At 35.5% G+C, this 21292-nt stretch overlaps 1 protein-coding gene across 6 annotated transcripts in view; it reads left to right on the forward strand.

The window, feature by feature from the left end:
• Positions 1-21292, forward strand: part of ARAP2 (ArfGAP with RhoGAP domain, ankyrin repeat and PH domain 2) — a 191078-nt gene that overhangs the window by 86347 nt on the left and 83439 nt on the right. For all 6 annotated transcript variants that reach the window (XM_025436964.3, XM_035714086.2, XM_049108710.1 and 3 more), the window contains exons 16-19: positions 10505-10649; positions 12911-13013; positions 13718-13916; positions 14104-14167. In XM_025436964.3, coding sequence (XP_025292749.3) covers positions 10505-10649; positions 12911-13013; positions 13718-13916; positions 14104-14167 — 511 coding nt within the window. The remainder of the gene's footprint in view (positions 1-10504; positions 10650-12910; positions 13014-13717; positions 13917-14103; positions 14168-21292) is intronic.

A 21292-nucleotide genomic window follows, 5' to 3' on the forward strand; every position in this document is an offset into this window, starting at 1 on the left:
TTTGTAATTTAATTGAGGATGTTATCTCATTTGGAATCCTGTTTTAAGTAATATGAATATGCTTTTGTACTTTGGCTATGTAGCATAGCAGAAATGATTTCATTGGGACATAATTTCCTGGTAGTGTAAACTTTGATAGTCTTCATTTTTTTCACCCAGTTTGTCACCAAGTTCTATCATTTCGAACTTAAAATAGGTCTTAAATCAGTTGGCTTTCCTCTTCACTAACGTAATCCCAGCCCAGCTACCATCACGTCCTACCTGGGATGCAACACTTCTCTTGATTTGTGTCCCAGTAGCTACTCTAGCTTCCTTCCAAAGCATTCTCCAAAAGCAGATTCCATGGTCATTAAAAATGTAAATCAGATTTTGTATTTTCATTGTTTGAGTATATTCAACAGCTTCCCGTAACAGAATATATCCCTGTTCCTTATTGTCACATAAGAGACCCTCCTATGCCTTCCCCTCTTCATCTCATATTATTCCTCCCTACCTTCATAGGCCTGGTCACACTGTTTTCCTCTCTATTTCTACAACATGTCATGTTCCTTTTTGCCCTTTTGGACTTTTGCAGTTGTTCATTTTGCCAGAAGGGCACTTCCCCCAGTTTGGCGTTTTCTCATTTTTCAGGCATCAGTTTAGTGCTACTATAGTCTGCTGTCACTGGCAGCTCTTTCCTTTCATGGGACTCTTATTCCAGCATAGCATTTATTGCATGAAGATGATCCCTCCTTTATTAGTTTATTTGTGCCTCACTAGCTTGCTCACTTGCTCTCTCTTAATGAGACATTAGCATTTGGTGGTTTATTCAAGATTATAAAATCTTTGGTGCCTAACATAGTGTCAACACATAGTAGTCATGTGTAAATATTTATTGAATAAGTGACCATTTCTCTAATAATCAAGTTATTACTGGTATAAAAGTGTAAGAGACTTGTTAATATTTTGGTTTTGACTTGTACCTAGAAAGATATACTTGTGGGTCAACAGACACATGAAAAGATGCTCAACATCACTAATCATTAGGGAAGTGCAAATCAAAACCATCTTATACCTGTTAGTATGGCAAGTATCTAAAAGACAATAAATTGATGTTGACCAGGATATGGAGAACCCTCATGTGCTGTTGGTAGGGATATAAAGCAGTGCAACCACTGTGGAACATAATATGGAGTTTCCTCAAAAAATTAAACATAGGAATACTATATGATCTGGTAATTGCACTATTGGGTATTTACCTAAAGAAAGCAAACACATTAAATTCAAAGAAGGTATATGCAGCATTATTTATAGTAGCTGAGTTATGAAAGCAAACTAAATATCCCCAGAAGATTAGATAAAGAAGATGTATGTGGTGTGTATACATACAATGGAATATTACTCAGCTATAAAAATGAGTGGTATCTTGCTGTTTGGGACAATATGGATGGACCTAGAGAGTATTATAGTAAGTGAAATAAGTCAGAGACAAATACTGAATTTGCTTACATGTGGAATATAAAAAGCAAAACAAATGGACAAATAAACCAAAAAACCAGAAACAAAATTATAAACACAGAAAACAAACCAATGATTGCTGAAGGGGAGGGAGTGTTGGGGAGGTCGGGCAAAATAGGTGAAGGGGATCAAGAAGTACAGGCTTCCATTGTGAAATAATTAAGTCATAGGAATGAAAGCTACAGCATAAGGAAGATAATAATATTGTATAGTGACAGATAGTGGCAGATGGTGACCATGTTCATCGTGGTGAGCACTGCACAATGTATAGAATTACCAAATCACTGGTGTGTGCCTGAAAGGTGTGTTGTACAACTGAAAGCAATATAACATTGTATGGCAACTAGACTCTAATTAAAAAATTACATAATTGCAGATGCAAAATATTTGTTCAGAAATTATCTACTTAAAAATGAAGAAAAAGTCACACTACCAAGAAACAAGTTCTGTTTTGTTGTTTTTTTCTTTTCTTTCTCAAGATGCTATAATGGTGTTACTCCTCCAAGCACCAGCTTTATGGAAACAAATGAATTATTTGGAAAGATTTAGAGATGAAAATGTGGTTGTCACCTTTGCCCCTGAATGGCAAGCACCTGGACCGCACCACTCTGTCGGTGCTTGTCAGGACAGCCATAGAGCAAAATGATTAAACAGGAAGAAAAAAGTCAGAATAAAATGCATGTAGTCCTTCAGAGAGTTACAAGAGGCTTCAAATTGTCAGTTCAGGTTTTCAGGATTCGAAGTTCTTCTAGCCTCAGGTTATGAAGACTGATCTGTATTTTTCTTTTTCTTTTTTTTTTTTTTCTTCTCAATTTAGTGTTCATGAAAAGAAAGATTGATAGCTCGTGTTAAACCTAAGTGTAGAGCTGAATAATAGCATCCTGGTTTTGTTTTCTGTTTTCTCCCTTCAACCTTATTTTATCCCCTTGGTGTCTTACCGTGATTTGTTGACATGGTGTTTGATTTTTAAAAAGAAAGTGGTTGATACGGTTTGCTAGAAACTCTATATCATCTGGTTATATTTAATTTCATAAATTAGCATTGAGGAATTTCGAAGATCTTGTGTTCTATCAGTGCCTAGCTTGTATAGTCTAAAAATGTTCAAGGCTAAAACACATTTATTTTAAATGAAAAGAATTCCTAGTGTGTATTCCTATTTTCAGTGGATGCCGAATACCATTAGTTAAGGAAATCCTTCATCAGGAAACAGCTTCATGGTTTTAACAAATAATACTTTGCCTTTACTATCTTGGATTTACTGTGCACATGTGTATTAGAAGCTATGACCTCTACTCTCTCTAATGTGTTTTGAAAATGGACATACATGCTTCAAATGTATAAGAGGTGCAGAGAAGCAGCATGGTTAAGTGGTCAAGAGGGTATGTTCCTAGATCTTGGCTGCCTGGGTTCTCCTCTCAGTTCTGATGTTAAGTACTTGTGTGATCATGGAGAAGTCACTAACCATTTTGTCCCTGTGGACAAGGTACAAGGAGGGATGTATAATAGAACTGACCTAATAGGTTTTTTCTGAGGATTCAGTGAGTTAATGTATATACGATTTGTAGACGTGTACATGGCACAGAAATATGATGATGAGGGGATAAGGAGCAGCAGAAGCAGCAAAGGGTATATCTAAATAGCTGTTTCTGATTTTCCGTTACCCTCTGAGTTTAGGCATATCCTATAGATGGTAGCTGCCACTTAGTGTACCCAACAGTAGTATCCATGTCACTTCATAGTAGTATTTCATTAGGTCAGCTCTGGAGTCCTTTCTTGTTTTTGAGCAAATTCCAGTACTGTTTTTCTTCCCTGTTTTTCTTCCCTAAATATCAAGATTAAATAGAATAAATAACCCCTCCAGCCAGTCCAACCACCATACACACACAGCTTGTGTCCTGAGAGTTGCCCTTTCTGTGGCTCCAGTTGTATTTCTGGTGAACATCTTCTGGGAATTCTGGGAATTAGTTAACCATAAGACTTCTGTAGCAGAGTGTGTTCTCAAAGTCAGAGTTAGGAGAGCATATCTGAATTGGGCTCAGCAGACCAATGCACTCTGACTTCAGCTCTTCCTTGTTTCCCAAATGAATAGGAATGCCAAGATTTCCTATCACAGCTTTGTTACTGTAAATCCTCAAAGGTAATATCTGTGCCTCCTCTGTCTGACCCCTGGCCCATTTCCACTTAAAAAAAAAAAAAAAAAAAAAAAAAACAGCAAATCAGGGGTTATAGTGATGATAATGCTTTAGGACTAAATCCCCTCAAGCCCATATTTCTCACTGAAAATGGGTTTGTACTCACCTTTTAAAAGGATCTGTCATTTGTTTCCCATTATAATTTACATAATTAGATTCTGCATTTATATTTATTTTATGCATTGTGCATTTGATGCCTTTTGTTTAAGACCCTCCAGTGACTCGCACTTGTCTGCCGAGAAAGGAAGGAGCTCCTGAACACCTGTCACATCAGGCTCCTGGGGCCTGGCCTCTGCTGGGGGTTTGTGGCTTTTTTACCTATTTGCTAACTTCATGTGTAATCTGGTTCTCTGGCCAAGCCGATTTTTGGCAGTTTCCTCTTTCCTTGACTTTTCTTATTGCTCTTCCCAGAATTATGGAGTAGTCGTAGCTCCAGGTGTATTTTTCGCTACTTTAATGTCTTTTCAGTCATAAACTACTACTTCAAAAGCCATGTTTTTCTGTTTATCATTCTAGTCTAAGGGTGACTTCCTTCCATCAGTGCTTCTAACCCCTAAAAACACACCTGCCCCCACCATGGTTATTATTCCAAACGCATCTCCTCTTGGATTGGACTGCAAATTTCATGAGGACAGGGGTAGGATTCCTAAACTGTGCCAGTAATTATCTCTGTACTCAATAAATGTGCTTTTTTTTTTTTTTTTTTGCATTATTCTTTGAGAATTATCCTCTTCATCTGAGCCCATTGTTTTGAAGTAATTTTATAACTTCAGTTGGTTAGCATTTTGACACTTTTCCTTATTTTAGATCTCAGAAATCTACAATAAATATTCATTTAAAAAATTAGGGCCTTTCATGATTTTTTTTTTTAAGATTTTATTTATTTGAGAGAGAAAGCTTGAGTGTGGGGTGGATAGAGGGAGAAGGAGAAACAGACTCCCTGCTGAGCAGGGGACCTCCCCCCCTCCCCAATGTGGGGCTGGATCCCAGGACCCTGGAATAATGACCTGAGCCAAAGGCAGACGCTTAACTGACTGAGCCACCCAGGTATCCCACCTTTCATGATTTTCATATAACTGTGCAGAGTACACACTGAGGCTCAGGATTTGAGCTCAGGTCCTGGATGTTCAATATATCATCTTCCAGTAGGCATTGATTGGGTCTCTGTGAACTTTTTTTTCCAGGGCCCATCAAGAAATTCTTTGTGCTGTTTTCTTCTACCAGTGCTGATTCAGCTTTTCATTTGGCAGTTTCTCAGAATACAGTGATCCTAACTAAGCTGTCAGGATTTCGGCCTTTTAAGTGATTCTTCTCTTGATGCTTTTTGAGGCTAAACACATCATCTTGTTTTCTTTCTTTCTTACCACCCTACCTATGATAAAGAAAAACGTAAAGAGTAGGGTGATCTATAGTTTCTTTTAACTTTTTTTTTTTTTAATTGTGTTAACATAATTTCAGGCTTACAGAAAAGTTGCAAGTGTGGTGCAAAGAATTCTCATATACCCTTCACCCAGACTTCCCACATCTTAATACCTTACATTTACTTTATCCTCTTTCTTCCTGTGTATGTGTGCATATATGTACACACACACGTGTAAGTGTGTATATGCACATATTTTTAGAATTATTTAAAAGTTGTGGACTTTATGCCATTTTACCCTTAATTACCTCAGTGTGTATTTCTAAAAAGGGAGGACGTTCCCTCAAATAACTCCACTATAGTGATCAAAATCAGGAAATTATCTGATGTACAGATTGTATTCATTACACCTGTATGTATAAACCGTATTCATTACCCTTAATATCTGTAGATCTAATGTATATTTTAAATGCAACATTATGGGTTGATTATATAATTTAATTCTTGGCAATAACGTAAAATTTGAGAGTTTGTACAATCTCTAGACTCCAGAAATAGGATGGAGAGATGATAATTCAAAAATAATTATCTTTTTACCTCAAGAGACTGAAAATTTCGAATATTTTTTTTTCTTCCTGCTTTCCCTTTTTAAAAATATTGGAGTTTAATATTTTTACCTCACTTACTCAGAGGGTTATTTGGCAAGCTACAGACTATAGAATTACATCGTTAAAACCCATACAAAATAACATCTTTTGGAATTCAGTTTTCATGTTAGTGTCTTTTACTAGGAAATATGTGGGATGATTAGTTGTTTTTTTTTTTTTTTATTTCCCTCAATTCTCAAAGCTCATTGTTTTAGTTTTTCAAATAGAAATTAAGACTAATAAATTTTGGCAATGCAAAGACAGGTTATATAAAATCACTGTGTCTGGTTGGGGTTCATCCCTTTCATTTGAACTCCTTTGCGTTTATATTTTTGATGTCTAAAGTTCAATTTGGAAATAAGCTGAATGCAAGGAGTGACATAGGTACTTTTGGAATGTATCATAATGTAAAACCCATTAGAAGAGCAAAGTAGACAAATACATGCTTTATATTTGTACATAATTTCCAGAATTCAGTAGGAGCAGAACAAGCCTGGATAGACCTGTTTCTGAAATGACACTTTCTTTCCAGCTCCACTGTCTTCCATTAGACTCTACTAATGGAGGGTAAGGACACAAAATTTTATTTTCAAAATTAAAAGGAATAAAGCAGCTACAGCCTTTAGGAAGTAGTTTCTGACTTCCATTATTAAGTACTCCATTCAGTTGTAGCAGTTAATGACTTCTCTTTCCCCTATATCATTTCCATGTCAGTAATAATCATCTGTAGCTTAAGTTCCATTTATTCTAATATTGTTTTCCTGTGTATAGACCATTGTTGATACTCACGACTATATTGACTCACATGTTCTGTTAACCTGTATATATTACCATACTTTATGAACTGATAACCTCATAGTTGATGCAGGAGCAGAATTTAGCTCACTCTATACATTTAATGTTCCATGGTTATACTGTTGTGGTCAGGCCTTATTTTTATATGTAGTTCTTTGAGGCTTTCAGTTATTCTTGTTCATCAACCCCGAACCATTTCTAGCTCTGCTTCATCAGCCCTCTTCCCCTTTTATTTGGATCCTAATGGTGATTCCTGAAGCATTCTTGCTAACTTCCAAAATTGCTTATTTCTTTTTACCCATTAAAGAATAGCTTGGCCAGTCTTTTCTATTTTCCCAGCTTCTGCCTCCAGACCTTTGAGATTACGGAGATTTGCCAGTTAGGGAACCATGCCCTATAAAAATGGCCACAAAAGCACACTAATTGGTGATCTTGTAAACAATTTTTTTCTGATTTTTATTTTACCAAAGCAGTACATGCACATGCACAGTACAATTTTAATGGACAAAAAAGATATTCCTTTTTTTTTTCATTCTTAGACATTATTCTTTGTCTTTGAAAAATTCTTCTTCTCTAATTTTTTTTCGTGGAAGTAATATTACTTCTTATAGTATTACTTCTTTAACAGCTCCATCATCTTATACTATCATTTTTTTCTTCCCCTTGTTTTGCCTTTTGGAGAGTTTCTTTTCTAAGCTTTCTCTCTTTTTCCTAATTTTTAAAATTCCTGATTCCATTTTTAATTATAAATACTTATTTTTGTGTGTGTGTGTGTTCTTGATTTTCCTTCTTAGAACATGCTGTTCTTGTTTTATGGTTACAGTATCTTCCTTTGACAGTCTGCTATTATTTAGAGTTTAAAAAAATATTTGGTTTTGGTGTCTTTTACGTTGGAAGCTTTCTTTTAAATGTTTGGGATCAGTTTCAGAAGATTCCATCTCTTACTGAGAATATTGGGATTTGGATCTCGATTATCACTGGCAACTTCCTCTGCCTCAACAATGCCTAGAGTCTCTCATTTTAGAATCTGTTTGGTCCAGTTTCTCCAGAGTAAAGGACTCAGCTTTCACATGGATGAGGGGGGATTATTGTTTAGCTGCTTAGCACAGGGAAGAATATATGTGGACTTTACTCCCTTTATGTAATAAACTTGATTCAATTCTACTTCTTACCCTGTGCTTTCTTAGGTATTAGCCTTTCAAGTATTTTATGGAACTTTGTAGAACATTATTTGTTTCCTCTACTTTGCATATCCGAAGTTACCAGCTTTTGCCTCTCAGACAGGTCAGTCATTTCCTTTTTTTTTTTTTTTAATATTTATTTATTCATAAGAGACAGAGGGGGGGAGAGAGAGAGAGAGAGAGAGAGAGAGAGAGAGAGGCAGAGACACAGGCAGAGGGATAAGCAGGCTCCACGCACGGAGCCTGATGTGGGACTTGATCCTGGGACTCCAGGATCACGCCCTGGGGTGAAGGCAGGCGCTAAACCGCTGAGCCACTCAGGGATCCCAGGTCGGTCATTTCCAATGTACTATGGATTCTTTGGTTCTTTCTTTGTTCTTTTGAGTTTTTACTTTTATCTCTTCAGTGTGGTTCTGTTGTAGTTTTGGGAGGAAATGGAGATGCATACTTGGATCCATCCTCCTATGCTTAAAAGTAATTCCATTTATGATCTTGTTATTGATTCTTTAACACATTTCTTATTTTTGTATTTCTCTTAAAGTTGGCAACCTCATCTGAGCCATATCCATAACTAATAACAACATTTCCTAATTTCTGAAAATAATGATTTCAACAAACTTCCCCTAGGTTATGCAATGTGGTTGATTCTTAAGAATAGAAAGAGACAGTCCTTGTTACCAAATAACTTATAACATTTCTGGTTAAATGAAAAAAATTAAATTGTTACATTGTTTAGATAGTCCAGTTATATTTAGAAAAAGTATTTTACATTGTTAGTATGAATTTAAACAGCCACTTATAAAGTCACTTTTCGACATGCTTCATGTGTAACATTACATGCTTTGATCACCCCAGCAATCCTATGAATTTGATGTTTTTTAATCTTAATTTTATAGAGAAGAACCCAAGGGAATGGTGAAGTTGTTTTTTGGAGGTACCATGAAGGCATTATTACACTCCAGAGTCTTTGAGTTCCAATTCCACGTTCTTAGGATCCATATTGTGCTGAGGATGCCATAGGAATATTACTTAATTCAGCCTGACAATGATAAAAGTTTGGAGAAGAGGTCTAGGAGAGATTGTGCCTCAACCCAGTCTTTGAGACATTGGGTTAGCTGAGTGGAATACCATTTTAAGAAGTCTTCTTAGCTCAGGATTTAACTGTATCTTTCCATTTCTCTGTATTCTCCTCTGTTTTTGAGAAAGAAAATGTTCATCCTCAGTTCAGCTCCAGAAACATTTTTTGATGTTCTGCCATTTGCCTTACCATAGCTCATTCCTTCATTTGAGTTTGATACCTTTTTTTTTTTTTTTAAATGGCATAGGCTATTGCTCTATCCTGACTGATTTCATTTCTTCCTCTTCAGTCTTCAGTATGCTGGAACCTGGCTTCTTTCATTGCACACTAAAGTAAAGTAGATGGTTACCTTCTTCTTAGGAAGACCAACAGATTTTTTTAAGCCCTTCTTTTATTAGATTTCTTTGCTATATTTAATAGTGGCAGTCATCCCTTTTTGGAATGTTTTGGCGCTTTCCGTTTTATACACTGTCTCTTCTCACTTGCTTCATTGCTTTTCACCCCTCCTACAATCATTACTCCTTATGATTTTAAGTTCCCTAACATTTTATCTTTGGTGAATTTATATTTTCAACTACTATCTTTAACGTAAAGACTTCCTAGTTATTGAGACCTTTCCTTGCCCCAAGGTGCAAATCTCTAGAGTGATCTAATAGGTATCCCCACTTGGATTTCCAAAAGCTATCTCTGATTCAATCTAAAAGAAAACTCATTATATCCTCTAAAACTGTTTCTCCTTTCTTTTAAATAAAAGTGGACCTATTGCCAACCTTGTAATCAAAGCTAAAAATGACACAACCATTTGTGAGTTCTCCCTTGCCCTCTGAATCTAACCATTATATGTTTATCTCCTCAAAATACACACAAGCAGGTATACTTTTCTGTTTCTCCCTCCTTCCCACTCTCTCCTCCCATCCTTGCTACCACTGTCCTGCTTTTGGCTGTCTTCATCTCTCACTTAGGCCTCTGTTGACAGTATCCTAACTGGCCTTAACTTCTTAAGTCTATTTCCCACAGTAGGCAAAATATGTAAAATTCGTATCTGATCATATTCCTCTGCTGAAACCATTCCCGTGGCTCGCCATCAACTACACAATCAAAGCTCAGCAAACTTTTTCTGAAGAGAGTCAGATAGTAAATTATTTAAGCTTTGCAAGCTAGATGATCTTTGCCACAACTCAGTTCTACCCTTTTAGTGGGAAAACAGCCACAGATAATCTATAAGTGAATACATGTGGCTGTGTTTTAATAAAACTTTATTTATAAAAACAGGTGATGATGTGGATTTGGCCTGTAGGCCATAGTTTAAGATCTCTTATGATTTGAATTTTAAATTCCCTAACCAGGGCATTAAGAGCACTGCAGGTTATGGCCCCTTTTTTTCTTTTGCATACCTACCTAACATCAACCACAATCTTACTTTTTACACTATGTTTATTCCTCTAATACTCTCTGTAGACATCAGTCCTTGCTGTTTCAGAGTTGTTTTGCAGCAGTCTCTTTATAAATCTGTTTGCTTTTCTGGTCATCGATGTCACAGTTATTTTTGTCTCATAAATTCCTTGTTTCTAGATTGCACATGTTTTGAGAGCAGAGAAAGTGACAACTGTATATCCCATGCAGCAATAGCATACTCTTTACACAAAATAGGAAATTAATGAATTTATTTGAATCCAGTCATTATTTAAACCATGTATTTTTTAAAAATTAGAATTATGATATAACTCAATTTATTATTTGTTTTAAATTTCTAGAGACAAATAAAAAGTGGTGTGTTTTGGAAGGAGGGTTCTTGAGTTACTATGAAAATGATAAGTCTACCACGCCTAATGGCACCATTAACATCAGTGAAGTTATCTGCCTGGCTGTACACAAAGAAGACTTCTATTTAAATACGGGGTAGGTCTACTATTAAACAGGTAGGAGATGAAGAATATTTCCTGATATTTACCATACCAGACAATAAGAGTTTTATTACTTTAATTCTTCATTTGCTTGTTGTAGAAGAGCTTAATATATTTTTTTAAGATTTTATTTATTTATTCATGAGAGACATGAGAGGTAGAGACATAGGCAGAAGGAGAAACAGACTCCCTGTGGGGATCCTGGTGCCTTACTCCATCCCAGAACTCCAGAATCCTGATCTGAGCTGAAGGCAGATGCTCAACCACTGAGCCACCCAGGTGCCCCTGAGTTTAATAGTTTCTTGAAGCCTAGTTATTTAAAAGTTCTGAAAATTCCTTAGGGAATTTGCTAAAAAGTAGAAAAAATTAAATATCATACTAGGTTCTATGAAATGCTAATGTATTTGCATCTAATCTTAAATAAATTTATAACATTCCATTCTAGAACATGTCCTAAAATTTTTATAATTTACTCATTGTTTAAAATGGTGGAGTAATAGGAACATTTATGCATTCATTTAATGCATTATCATTCAAAGGAAAATACTCAGTAATGACTTATTTGCATTAAAATAAACTAAATATATTTAATACCATATTGAAATGCTAAATTCCCCAAAGATTTACTTTAGCATTTTAATGGTTTCTTTAAAGTTGCAATTAAAAGAGTAAGCATTATTTATTTAATATATTTGACTCAAAGAATGGTTTAATACATTTTTTGTGAGGACTTCTAAAAACAAATCATCTAAGATACTTGATGTGAAAGTTATATTTTGTAATGTAGTTAAATTAATGAAAAACTATAAATATGAAAATCTGCATAAGTCAGTTTTATAGGAACATCGTATTTTAATATAAATTTTATGAGAATAGGAAGAGATTTGCAAAACTTCTCTTTACGTCAAATGACGCGTAACATCGTAGTATCATTAATATATGCTGACCGGTATATACTAGTTAAAGTGACTACTGTTTTCTAGTTTAGCTTGATACATTTATGCCAAGAAAACTGATTATTAATTGATTCTGTTTTTGTTTTAATCTTAATAGTGCTTTTATTCTGAAAAAATAATTAATATATGGCTTACTGTGAAATATTAAAATAAATACATTCTAATATTTAATTGCTTAATTAGTAAATATAATTTAAAATATTACTAGTTTATGTCAGCATGTAATCATATTCAAAAATAAAACATTCTTGAAAGAATGTTCTTGATATAAGTAGAAATGCAGGAGAAACCATGGACAGTGAAATAAATTTCTTGTTTGTTTTGTTTTACTGAAATAAGGTTAAAAAATAATTATTGCAGCCAAGCTTTGAGTTTCCTGAAATAGCACTTTATAGAGTTTGAACTCAGTAATGTAGACATTGAGAAGTTACATAGATTTGTATTTAAGGAAGAAAGCTAGCTCAAGTGGTGAGAGAGAGGAGGAAGAGAGTCCACAATTACTTAGAGTTTACCTAGAGGAAAAGATCATGAAAAGAAAGAAAAAACAAAACAAAACAGTGAGTTTAATTGTATGATTGGACTAAAGAGATTAACTGTCTGGACAATCTGGTTGAAAAGCTGCTGTGAATAAATTCCAAGGTTTTGAGCGTAATAAAATAGATGGTGATACATCTAAATTGAACCATGAGGCACATACAACCAGTGTGGGATACAAAAGAGGAAGAAGGAAGAAGACTTTGATATAGGGTATTTCGAGATTTTTTTTTTAGGTAACAGCAGCAATGTTAACATGTTCTAGAAAAGAGTTGGAGCTGTGGATGAGGGCCCCAGGAAAGAATTTAGGACCTGAGATGTTACTCTACTTTGATCTGCAGTAAGGAGATAAAATTTTGGGATAATATGAGATAATGGGAGAAAAATATGTGAAGACAAAAAGAGGGCTGATTAGAGAATGGTTTGGATAGTGTTTGCTTTAAACAGAATGTCAAGGTGGCCTGGACTTGGAGGAGGAGTCGAAAGAGAGTGCTTTGTCACGTCAGTCAACTGAAGAGTACATGGGGCATTATTAACATAGTCATGTAGTCCAATGATTAAGTAATTAGAATATTCCTTTTGTCTGATCCAGCGTATTCCATTTATTCAAATGAATTAAAATATAAATCAGTGGAAGAATATGATTGATTTCAAAACATTATCCAGTTTTCAAAGAGGATTTAATTAAAAGTTTAACTTTTGTGTTATTTGTTTCCATAAAAGCCAGACATAAACAGTGGTATCTTTTTATTCATGTGTGCCATAGGCCCATCTTTACCTTTGAGATCTATTTACCCTCAGAACGTGCATTTTTATTTGGAGCTGAAACATCTCAAGCTCAAAGAAAATGGACAGAGGCAATAGCCAAGGTATTTAAAAATTGCATATTCACCCTAAACCAGAGAATATTCTTAACTTGGGGTCTCTGATTGAGTTTCAGAGAGTTGGAGCTGTGGATGAGGGCCCCAGGGAAGAATATTCTTCCACCCATAAAAATTTTATACAAGATTCTGGGGAAATGTCCATACTTCGTTAAGTGTTCAAAGGTTATAGTCAAAAGAGATTAAGAGTTTTCTTCCTAGAGCTTTAAGCAGAGAAAAAAATAATGTAGGACCTTTGAGGAATCATTCTTTGAATTGAGACCATGTTGTGATGATTAAGGTCTTTTCACTATTGTAAAGTCATTTCTATGAATGTTTCTTTATAGGAAGTTATGTTATTCATAGTATACACAAAGGGGAAAGGAATAGATTCAGTAAGAGATAGAAATAGAGACAAACATTGAGGGTTGACATTTTGAAAGATGCCATAAATCAGCATAGAGAATGTCTTCCTATTTCAATTCTGTATATATCAAAAAAAGTGGTTTAAGATCCTGCCATTTGAAAATGCATTATATCTGTGAATTTTTAAGATTGATAGGCTTAAATAATTGTTGTGAAATTTGGGTTACTTCTAAATTTTTAAGGTACAGAAACTATTTTTTATTTTTCTCCCTTCCCTCAAATACATAGTTGGGAAGGGATTTCCTATTTGCACTGTCTTTATTACTTTTCTGTATTTGTCTTAACAGCATTTTGTTCCCTTTGTTGCTGAAAACTTAACAGAAGCTGACTATGATTTGATTGGTCAACTCTACTACAAAGACTGCCATGCCCTGGATCAGTGGAGAAAAGGCTGGTTTTCTATGGAAAAATCTAGTTTGCGTTTTTGTCTCCAAATGCAAGAAGTTCAGGAAGATAGAATGCATTTAAGAAGACTGCAAGAACTAAGTGAGATGATTTTTCCTCTTTCATCTTGTATTTTGGATGTAATTCTTTATTGCATATAATAGTAGCTTTTAGAGAAAATTTAGACACCTTACTTCCAAACATGATTAAGTCATATTAATAATTGTTTTTATGGGTTTTAATGTCAAATTTTAAATGATAGATTCATGTTTTTCTCCTCTCCCTCCAGCAATCAGCACAGTGGTTCAAAATGGGGAAAAAATGGATATCTTGCTCTTGGTAGAAAAAGGGAGGTAAGTACATTTTTGTTTTTTTTATTCCTTATTACAGTAACTCTAGGAAGTGTAGGTTGTTTTGGTTATTTTCTTTGAGGGAGAGCCCACTCTTTTATAGCCTGTTGGAAATTTTCCGAAGTATGTGTATATGTATGTCCATACACACACACACATACACAATACAGTAGGTATTGGGGATATAGTGCTGAATGAAATGGAGATGATTTATACCCCCATGAAGCATGTGCACTAGTGGCAGAAATAGAATAAGCAGACAAAAAATACATAGTATCATGTCCATCAATTTTAAATGCTTGAAGAAAAATAAGGTGAAGAGAGAGCCTGATGGAGTAGTATTCTGTTTTAGAGAGGGTGGTAAGAGAGTATCTTTGATCGGAGATGTGTATAAGGTCTAAAGTAGCAAAACACGAAGCAGTCTGAATGGAGCTTTCCAGGTATAAGGTCAAGGATATTTTGAAGACCCTAACAGTGTGCTGTGGTTAGCATGTTCACAGTCTGCAAGCAAGCTGATATTGGCAGCTTGAATCTTCAGATGAGTTTGAGAGTGGAAAGAAATTATTTTAGAGAGCTCCCTGGGCCTGATCATAGAGGCCCTGACAGGTCATGATATGTATAGATTTGAATTTTGATTCTAAGCATAATGGGAAGCTGCTCATTTTGAGAGCCAGAATGTGATCTCACTTCGGTGTTTAAAGGGCTACTCTGACTTCAGGTGAATAAGCTTTTGGGGTACAAGAGTGAATGTGAGTGTCCAGTTAGGATGCTGCTACAGAGGCTGGGCAAGAGATAGCAGACATAATGAAATAGTGTTGAGGACTGGTTGGAGTTGCTGTGAAGACAAAAGCCAGAGGGTGTGTTGATGAATTAGATGAGTGCAAGAGATAAGGATACCCCAAGATTTGGCCTGAGTAAGTACATGAATGATAATGCTGCTTTTCTCCAAATAACAAATATAGGAGAGTAAGTTTAGAATATTAGTAAGTTTAGTGTAGTAGATTGAGAATTTGGTATTGAAAATGATACCTTTGAGATGTCTATTTGGTAGCGAAGCGGGGCTGGTGAGTGGGCAAGTGAATATACAAGTCTGAAATTAAGTGGAGAGGTGGTGACTGGAGATGGAGATTGAGAGTCATCAGCACATTGATGATAGTTAGCCAAGGAACTGTTTGGATTCACCTAGATGAAAGACACCTGTCTTTTCTTCCATTTCATGGAAAGACGTCAGCAGCTTAGACAGCAAACATATTGCTGATTATTTATGTCAGTGGGTGTTTTTTAATTTAGAGGCATAATTAATATTCTGTGTTTTTATTTGCTTATTTCTGGGACTATAATGGTTCATGATAGTTGAGATTCTGATTTTTGGTACCAGTTGATGGTTTCACTGTAATTTCAGAGTACTTTTGATTATATGTTCACAAATCACAATGAGGTAGTATTATGTTTGGATAGTATTACCATTAAAGAACTAGCACAATGCAGTTTTTACAGTCATCCATTCATATTTACAGAATGCCTGTTGCCTCCTACTTTAATGGTAAAAAAGTTATCGGCAGTTTGGATTTGGAGTCTGAACTCCCTAAAACTTATGTTTTTAAACAAATAAACCAATAGCAACTTGTTAGTTGAATTTATTGTATTTATCATTTATATTATCAGATTATTATAGCCAAGGTATTTTTTTTTCATGACCATTTTCAGGCTAAGATGGATTTGACCAATGGTATATAGGTTTCAATTAAAATGTTGGAAACATGAATTAAAATGTAGCAAACAGGGATTGGAATTATTCTAATCAATTTGATGACTTTTTATTTAATGCTCACTGCATACAGTGCCCTCCCTTATGATGCAAAATAGGGAAGCCAGAAAACTGAATGTTTTGTTTTTTTGTAACATCTTGACCTTTCCGAGGGAGTATAGGAGTCAGTAGTTGAACTCAGATACACTACACTTGGAGTTCACAGAATAGTTGAAAACTAATGTAATTGCAAAATAATGATCAGAGCTGCTTAATCATGTTTTTGACGATAATTTCAAAATTTTTATCTACGTGTTATTAACAAGTTATGTTGCAAGCATTTCTACTAAAGAACAAGGAATGTGTCAGAGAAATACAGGGGCAAATATATAACCAAGTTATTTCCCTTAAGTCTCTTTGAACAGCTGCCATACAAAATGTACCATTTGAAAACAACTCTATTTATCACATACTTACATCCTGCTTTTACTTGCTTTTCTTATTTTCTCCAAATCAATAATATTCTGACAACAACAAGAATACAACGATGAGAATGTGCATAGAACTCACTATGTATCAGGCACTATTCAAGCACTTTAACAGCCTTCCAGTGCCTGTATGATGTTGAGGAGCATAATCTGTTACCTCTAAGATAAAGCTGCCAGTTATTTCACCAGCAAAAATGGGTTTATTGGGGACAGAGAATTACAATTAGGAACAAGCATGCTACAGTGAAAGCGTAAGCAAGTCCAGAGAACAAAAGAAAAGGAGTGATTCTGGGGGACTTGGGAGTGGGGGACTTTTATAAACAAAGAGTCTTGTGGAGTAAAACTGGCAATTTATAGTGGCTTTTCATTGACTGAGTGGTAATGGTTTCTTTTTTTTTTAAATAAATTTATTTTTTATTGGTGTTCAATTTGCCAACATACAGAATAACACTCAGTGCTCATCCCATCAAGTGCCCCCCTCAGTGCCCGTCACTCATTCACCCCCACCCCCCGCCCTCCTCCCCATCCACCACCCCTAGTTCGTTTCCCAGAGTTAGGAGTCTTTTTGTTCTGTCTTCCTTTCTGATATTTCCCACCCATTTATTCTCCCTTCCCTTCTATTCCCTTTCACTATTATTTATATTCCCCAAATGAATGAGAATATAATGTTTGTCCTTCTCAAATTGACTTATTTCACTCAGCATAATACCTTCCAGTTCCATCCACGTTGAAGCAAATGGTGGGTATTTGTCATTTCTAATGGCTGAGGAATATTCCATTGTATACATAAACTACATTTTCTTTATCCATTCATCTTTCTTTCCTTTTTTTTTTTTTTTTTTTTCCCATTCATCTTTCGATGGACACCGAGGCTCCTTCCACAGTTTGGCTATTGTGGATATTGCTGCTAGAAACATCGGAGTGCAGGTGTCCCGGCGTTTCATTGCATCTGTATCTTTGGGGTAAATCCCAACAGTGCAATTGCTGGGTCGTAGGGCAGGTCTATTTTTAACTCTTTGAGGAACCTCCACACAGTTTTCCAGAGTGGCTGCACCAGTTCACATTCCCACCAACAGTGTAAGAGGGTTCCCTTTTCTCCGCATCCTCTCCAACATTTGTGGTTTCTTGCCTTGTTAATTTTCCCCATTCTCACTGGTGTGAGGTAGTATCTCATTGTGGTTTTGATTTGTATTTCCCTGATGGCAAGTGATGCAGAGCATTTTCTCATGTGCATGTTGGCCATGTCTATGTCTTCCTCTGTGAGATTTCTCCTCATGTTTTTTGCCCATTTCATGATTGGATTGTTTGTTTCTTTGGTGTTGAGTTTAAGAAGTTCTTTATAGATCTTGGAAACTAGCCCTTTATCTGATACGTCATTTGCAAATATCTTCTCCCATTCTGTAGGTTGTCTTTGAGTTTTGTTGACTGTATCCTTTGCTGTGCAAAAGCTTCTTATCTTGATGAAGTCCCAATAGTTCATTTTTGCTTTTGTTTATTTTGCCTTCGTGGATGTATCTTGCAAGAAATTACTGTGGCTGAGTTCAAAAAGGGTGTTGCCTGTGTTCTCCTCTAGGATTTTGATGGAATCTTGTCTCACATTTAGATCTTTCATCCATTTTGAGTTTATCTTTGTGTATGGTGAAAGAGAGTGGTCTAGTTTCATTCTTCTGCGTGTGGATGTCCAATTTTCCCAGCACCATCTATTGAAGAGACTGTCTTTCTTCCAGTGGATAGTCTTTCCTCCTTTATCGAATATTAGTTGACCATAAAGTTCAGGGTCCACTTCTGGGTTCTCTGTTCTGTTCCATGGATCTATGTGTCTGTTTTTGTGCCAGTACCACACTGTCTTGATGACCACAGCTTTGTAGTACAACCTGAAATCTGGCATTGTGATGCCCCCAGCTATGGTTTTCTTTTTTAAAATTCCCCTGGCTATTCGGGGTCTTTTCTGATTCCACACGAATCTTAAAATAATTTGTTCTAACTCTCTGAAGAAAGTCCATGGTATTTTGATAGGGGTTGCATTAAACGTGTAAATTGCCCTGGGTAACATTGACATTTTCACAATATTAATTCTGTCAATCCATGAGCATGGAATATTTTTCCATCTCTTTGTGTCTTCCTCAATTTCTTTCAGAAGTGTTCTATAGTTTTTATGGTTTCTTATTGGCTGGGCAGTTGCTGGGGCGAGAAAAACTTTCTTCCTCCTGCCTGAGTAGTAAAGAAGTATTTGTGGTATTATGGACTTGCCAGATTCCTGTCCTGTTGGATCTGCAATTAACCAACAAGTGGTTGTTCATGAGAACTCCTCTTTATGGCCTCTTGACTCCATTCTAAACAAGATTTTCTTTTATTAATTTTCACAAATCCATTTGAAATCAGAGTGTGGTCAGTTTATAACTTAACAACCTTAAAGGTTCTTTTCTTTTTAAAACAAGAATTAAGTTTAACTTACCAACACCAAATTATTCTCAAGAATAAAGTAAACAAATGTACCAGGATCCTGGATAATCGTTAGGTTACCAGAACTTAAAATTTCAACATTTTATGGGAAACTTTTATTAGAAAAAAATGATTTTGTTAGAAAAAATATGTATATATCTCAATCTCCATATAATTCTTACCTAATTAAATAGAAAGGGGGTCAGAAGTGAGAATTGTTAAGAATGAGCCTGGGAGATTAGGAGTGTGCTGGTTATAAATCCTGACAGAACAGAGAATGAAGATGTACCAGCAGTGGCACCTTGTGTGGGGCAAAGTAGGCTTTAATATTTATATATCTGTGTATGTATATACACATGTGTACATACATATTTGTGTGTATTCCTATGTGTATATGTTATGTGAATAAACTGGCTTCAAATAGGGAATAATAAGAAAAGAGCAGGTTCGAGAGGGAGCTTGGGAAATAATAAGTTTGATTTTATATATGTTGAACATGGCTTGCTTACAAACATCTAAGGACCAAGTGCTGGGATGAAGTTATATTTATAGATCTGGTGTTCATATAAAGGTTAATGGGGTGGAGTTACAGATTTTGGAGTTACCCATATATAGAAGGGAGAACAGGACATCACTTAGGAAGAGTCTATAGAGTGAGGAGGGAAGAATTAATGTGTTGGAACCTTGATGACTATACAACCTTTTAGAGGCCAAGTAATTGTCAGGGTGGAGTAGCTGCCTTGCCTTGTTAAGCTAGTTTACCCGGAGAGTGAAGCAAGAAACCAAGAAAGAGTTGGCGTCACAAAACTCAGGGAGAGAGAGTGTTTCAAGAAGACAGGAACAGTCAAAACTGGTAGGTGTTGCCTGATGAGGGCAGATACTTCATTGGATAATTGATGTGGAGTCCATCTGGTGACTTTAAAGTGAGCAGAAATGATAAAGCAGAAACTGGATTAGATTAAGCCTGGGAATTGAGTAACTTGAAACAGCTGGTGAGGAGTTTGGGAGGATGTCTGGAGGTTAATAGGATTAGCGAGGTAGAAGGGATTTGTTCCCAGGAAGGGAATATGTGTGCAGTTTGTTTTAGATGGTTTGAATTTGTGCAAGTTTAAATTCTGATGGAAAGAGACACAAAAAAGGGAGATATTGAAGGTATAGGAGAGAGGACAAGAAGAAAATAAGGTCCCTTGATTGTAACAAGAAGAAAAGAGGAATTGATGGATGGTTTGGATATTGGAAACTTTCTAGATCTCATGGGTGGAATGTTGAGAAAGATCCCCATTTTATGGTTTTCAATTGCTTTGTGAACTAGAATATAAGGATGACTTCTAAGTTTTCTTGGCCTGGGTGACTTTAGGAATGGTCATATTCCTTACTGAGCTAGGGAATGTGTGCTACTCTCCTCTACTCAAAGAAGGCCAGTTAATTAAGATGTGATTGCTTAAGAGCTGTTTTATTACCATGTCAGAAGAAAATTTCATTGCATTGCTCTCTTTTTCATCTCTTTTTTGATCTTTTAGCCTGTTGAGAAATAATGACTGTAAGCTAATGTGTAGATTGTTAGACTTGTCAATGACAGATAAAATTGTGGCTTTAGGAAATAAAACAACTTCCAGTTATTCATGTTGATAGCATGTAGAGATATTGTGAATAATTGGAAGAGAGAGAAACTAACCAGCTATAAAATTAACCTTTTGTTTTTTTTTCTAGTAATACCTTGAGCCAGAATTGCAAATCATAAATAAATTTAATAAATTAATTTCACATCTTTTCCCTGTCCTTGTCTACCTTTGATTAAAGTACTAAAATATATTAATATTTTTTAAAGCCAAAGAGGAGAAAGAACCCCCTGAACTGGAAAAGTTCATATATTGATAATCATCAACTGAATATAGTCACTATTTAGATATAGATTTTAATCTTCATGATGATTTTCTCTGTGCATAGCATGAGTATCCTCAGACAGAAAAATATTGCAATAATATTTTGCACACACAGAGCATTTTTGCTCTAAAAAGCTCTAAACAGAAGGTGTTCCAGATGGTGTCGCTTTAATGTGTATTCTTTGTATACTTTAAAAATTATTATTTTGGAAAATAAATATTTCTTGATTACACTTAACGGTTTCTGGCATGCTATTTGGTACTATTATTGGGACTGGTTTTCTTTTATGTCTTAGGATTTCTATGTGTGAAAAAAAAAATAGTTTCTGAATATCTGTCATCACTGAGTGCTCTGGACCATAAGGTCAGAGGGCATTTTCCTGGATAGTAGGTTAGATATCCACTTTAACTGGAATGTTCAAAACATCCTTTTGTTAAAATTTGAAAACTCTTTTTGCACTTTAGCTTGCATTCTCTGTTTATCTTTTTCTGATGAATAAGCTGCTCTGTTCACAATCTTCACTTTCTATACCTACATGCCCATTTGTCAAAGATACCTATTCTTAAG

Source organism: Canis lupus, chromosome 3 (assembly GCF_003254725.2).
Source record: "Canis lupus dingo isolate Sandy chromosome 3, ASM325472v2, whole genome shotgun sequence".
Taxonomy (NCBI): Eukaryota; Metazoa; Chordata; class Mammalia; order Carnivora; family Canidae; genus Canis; species Canis lupus.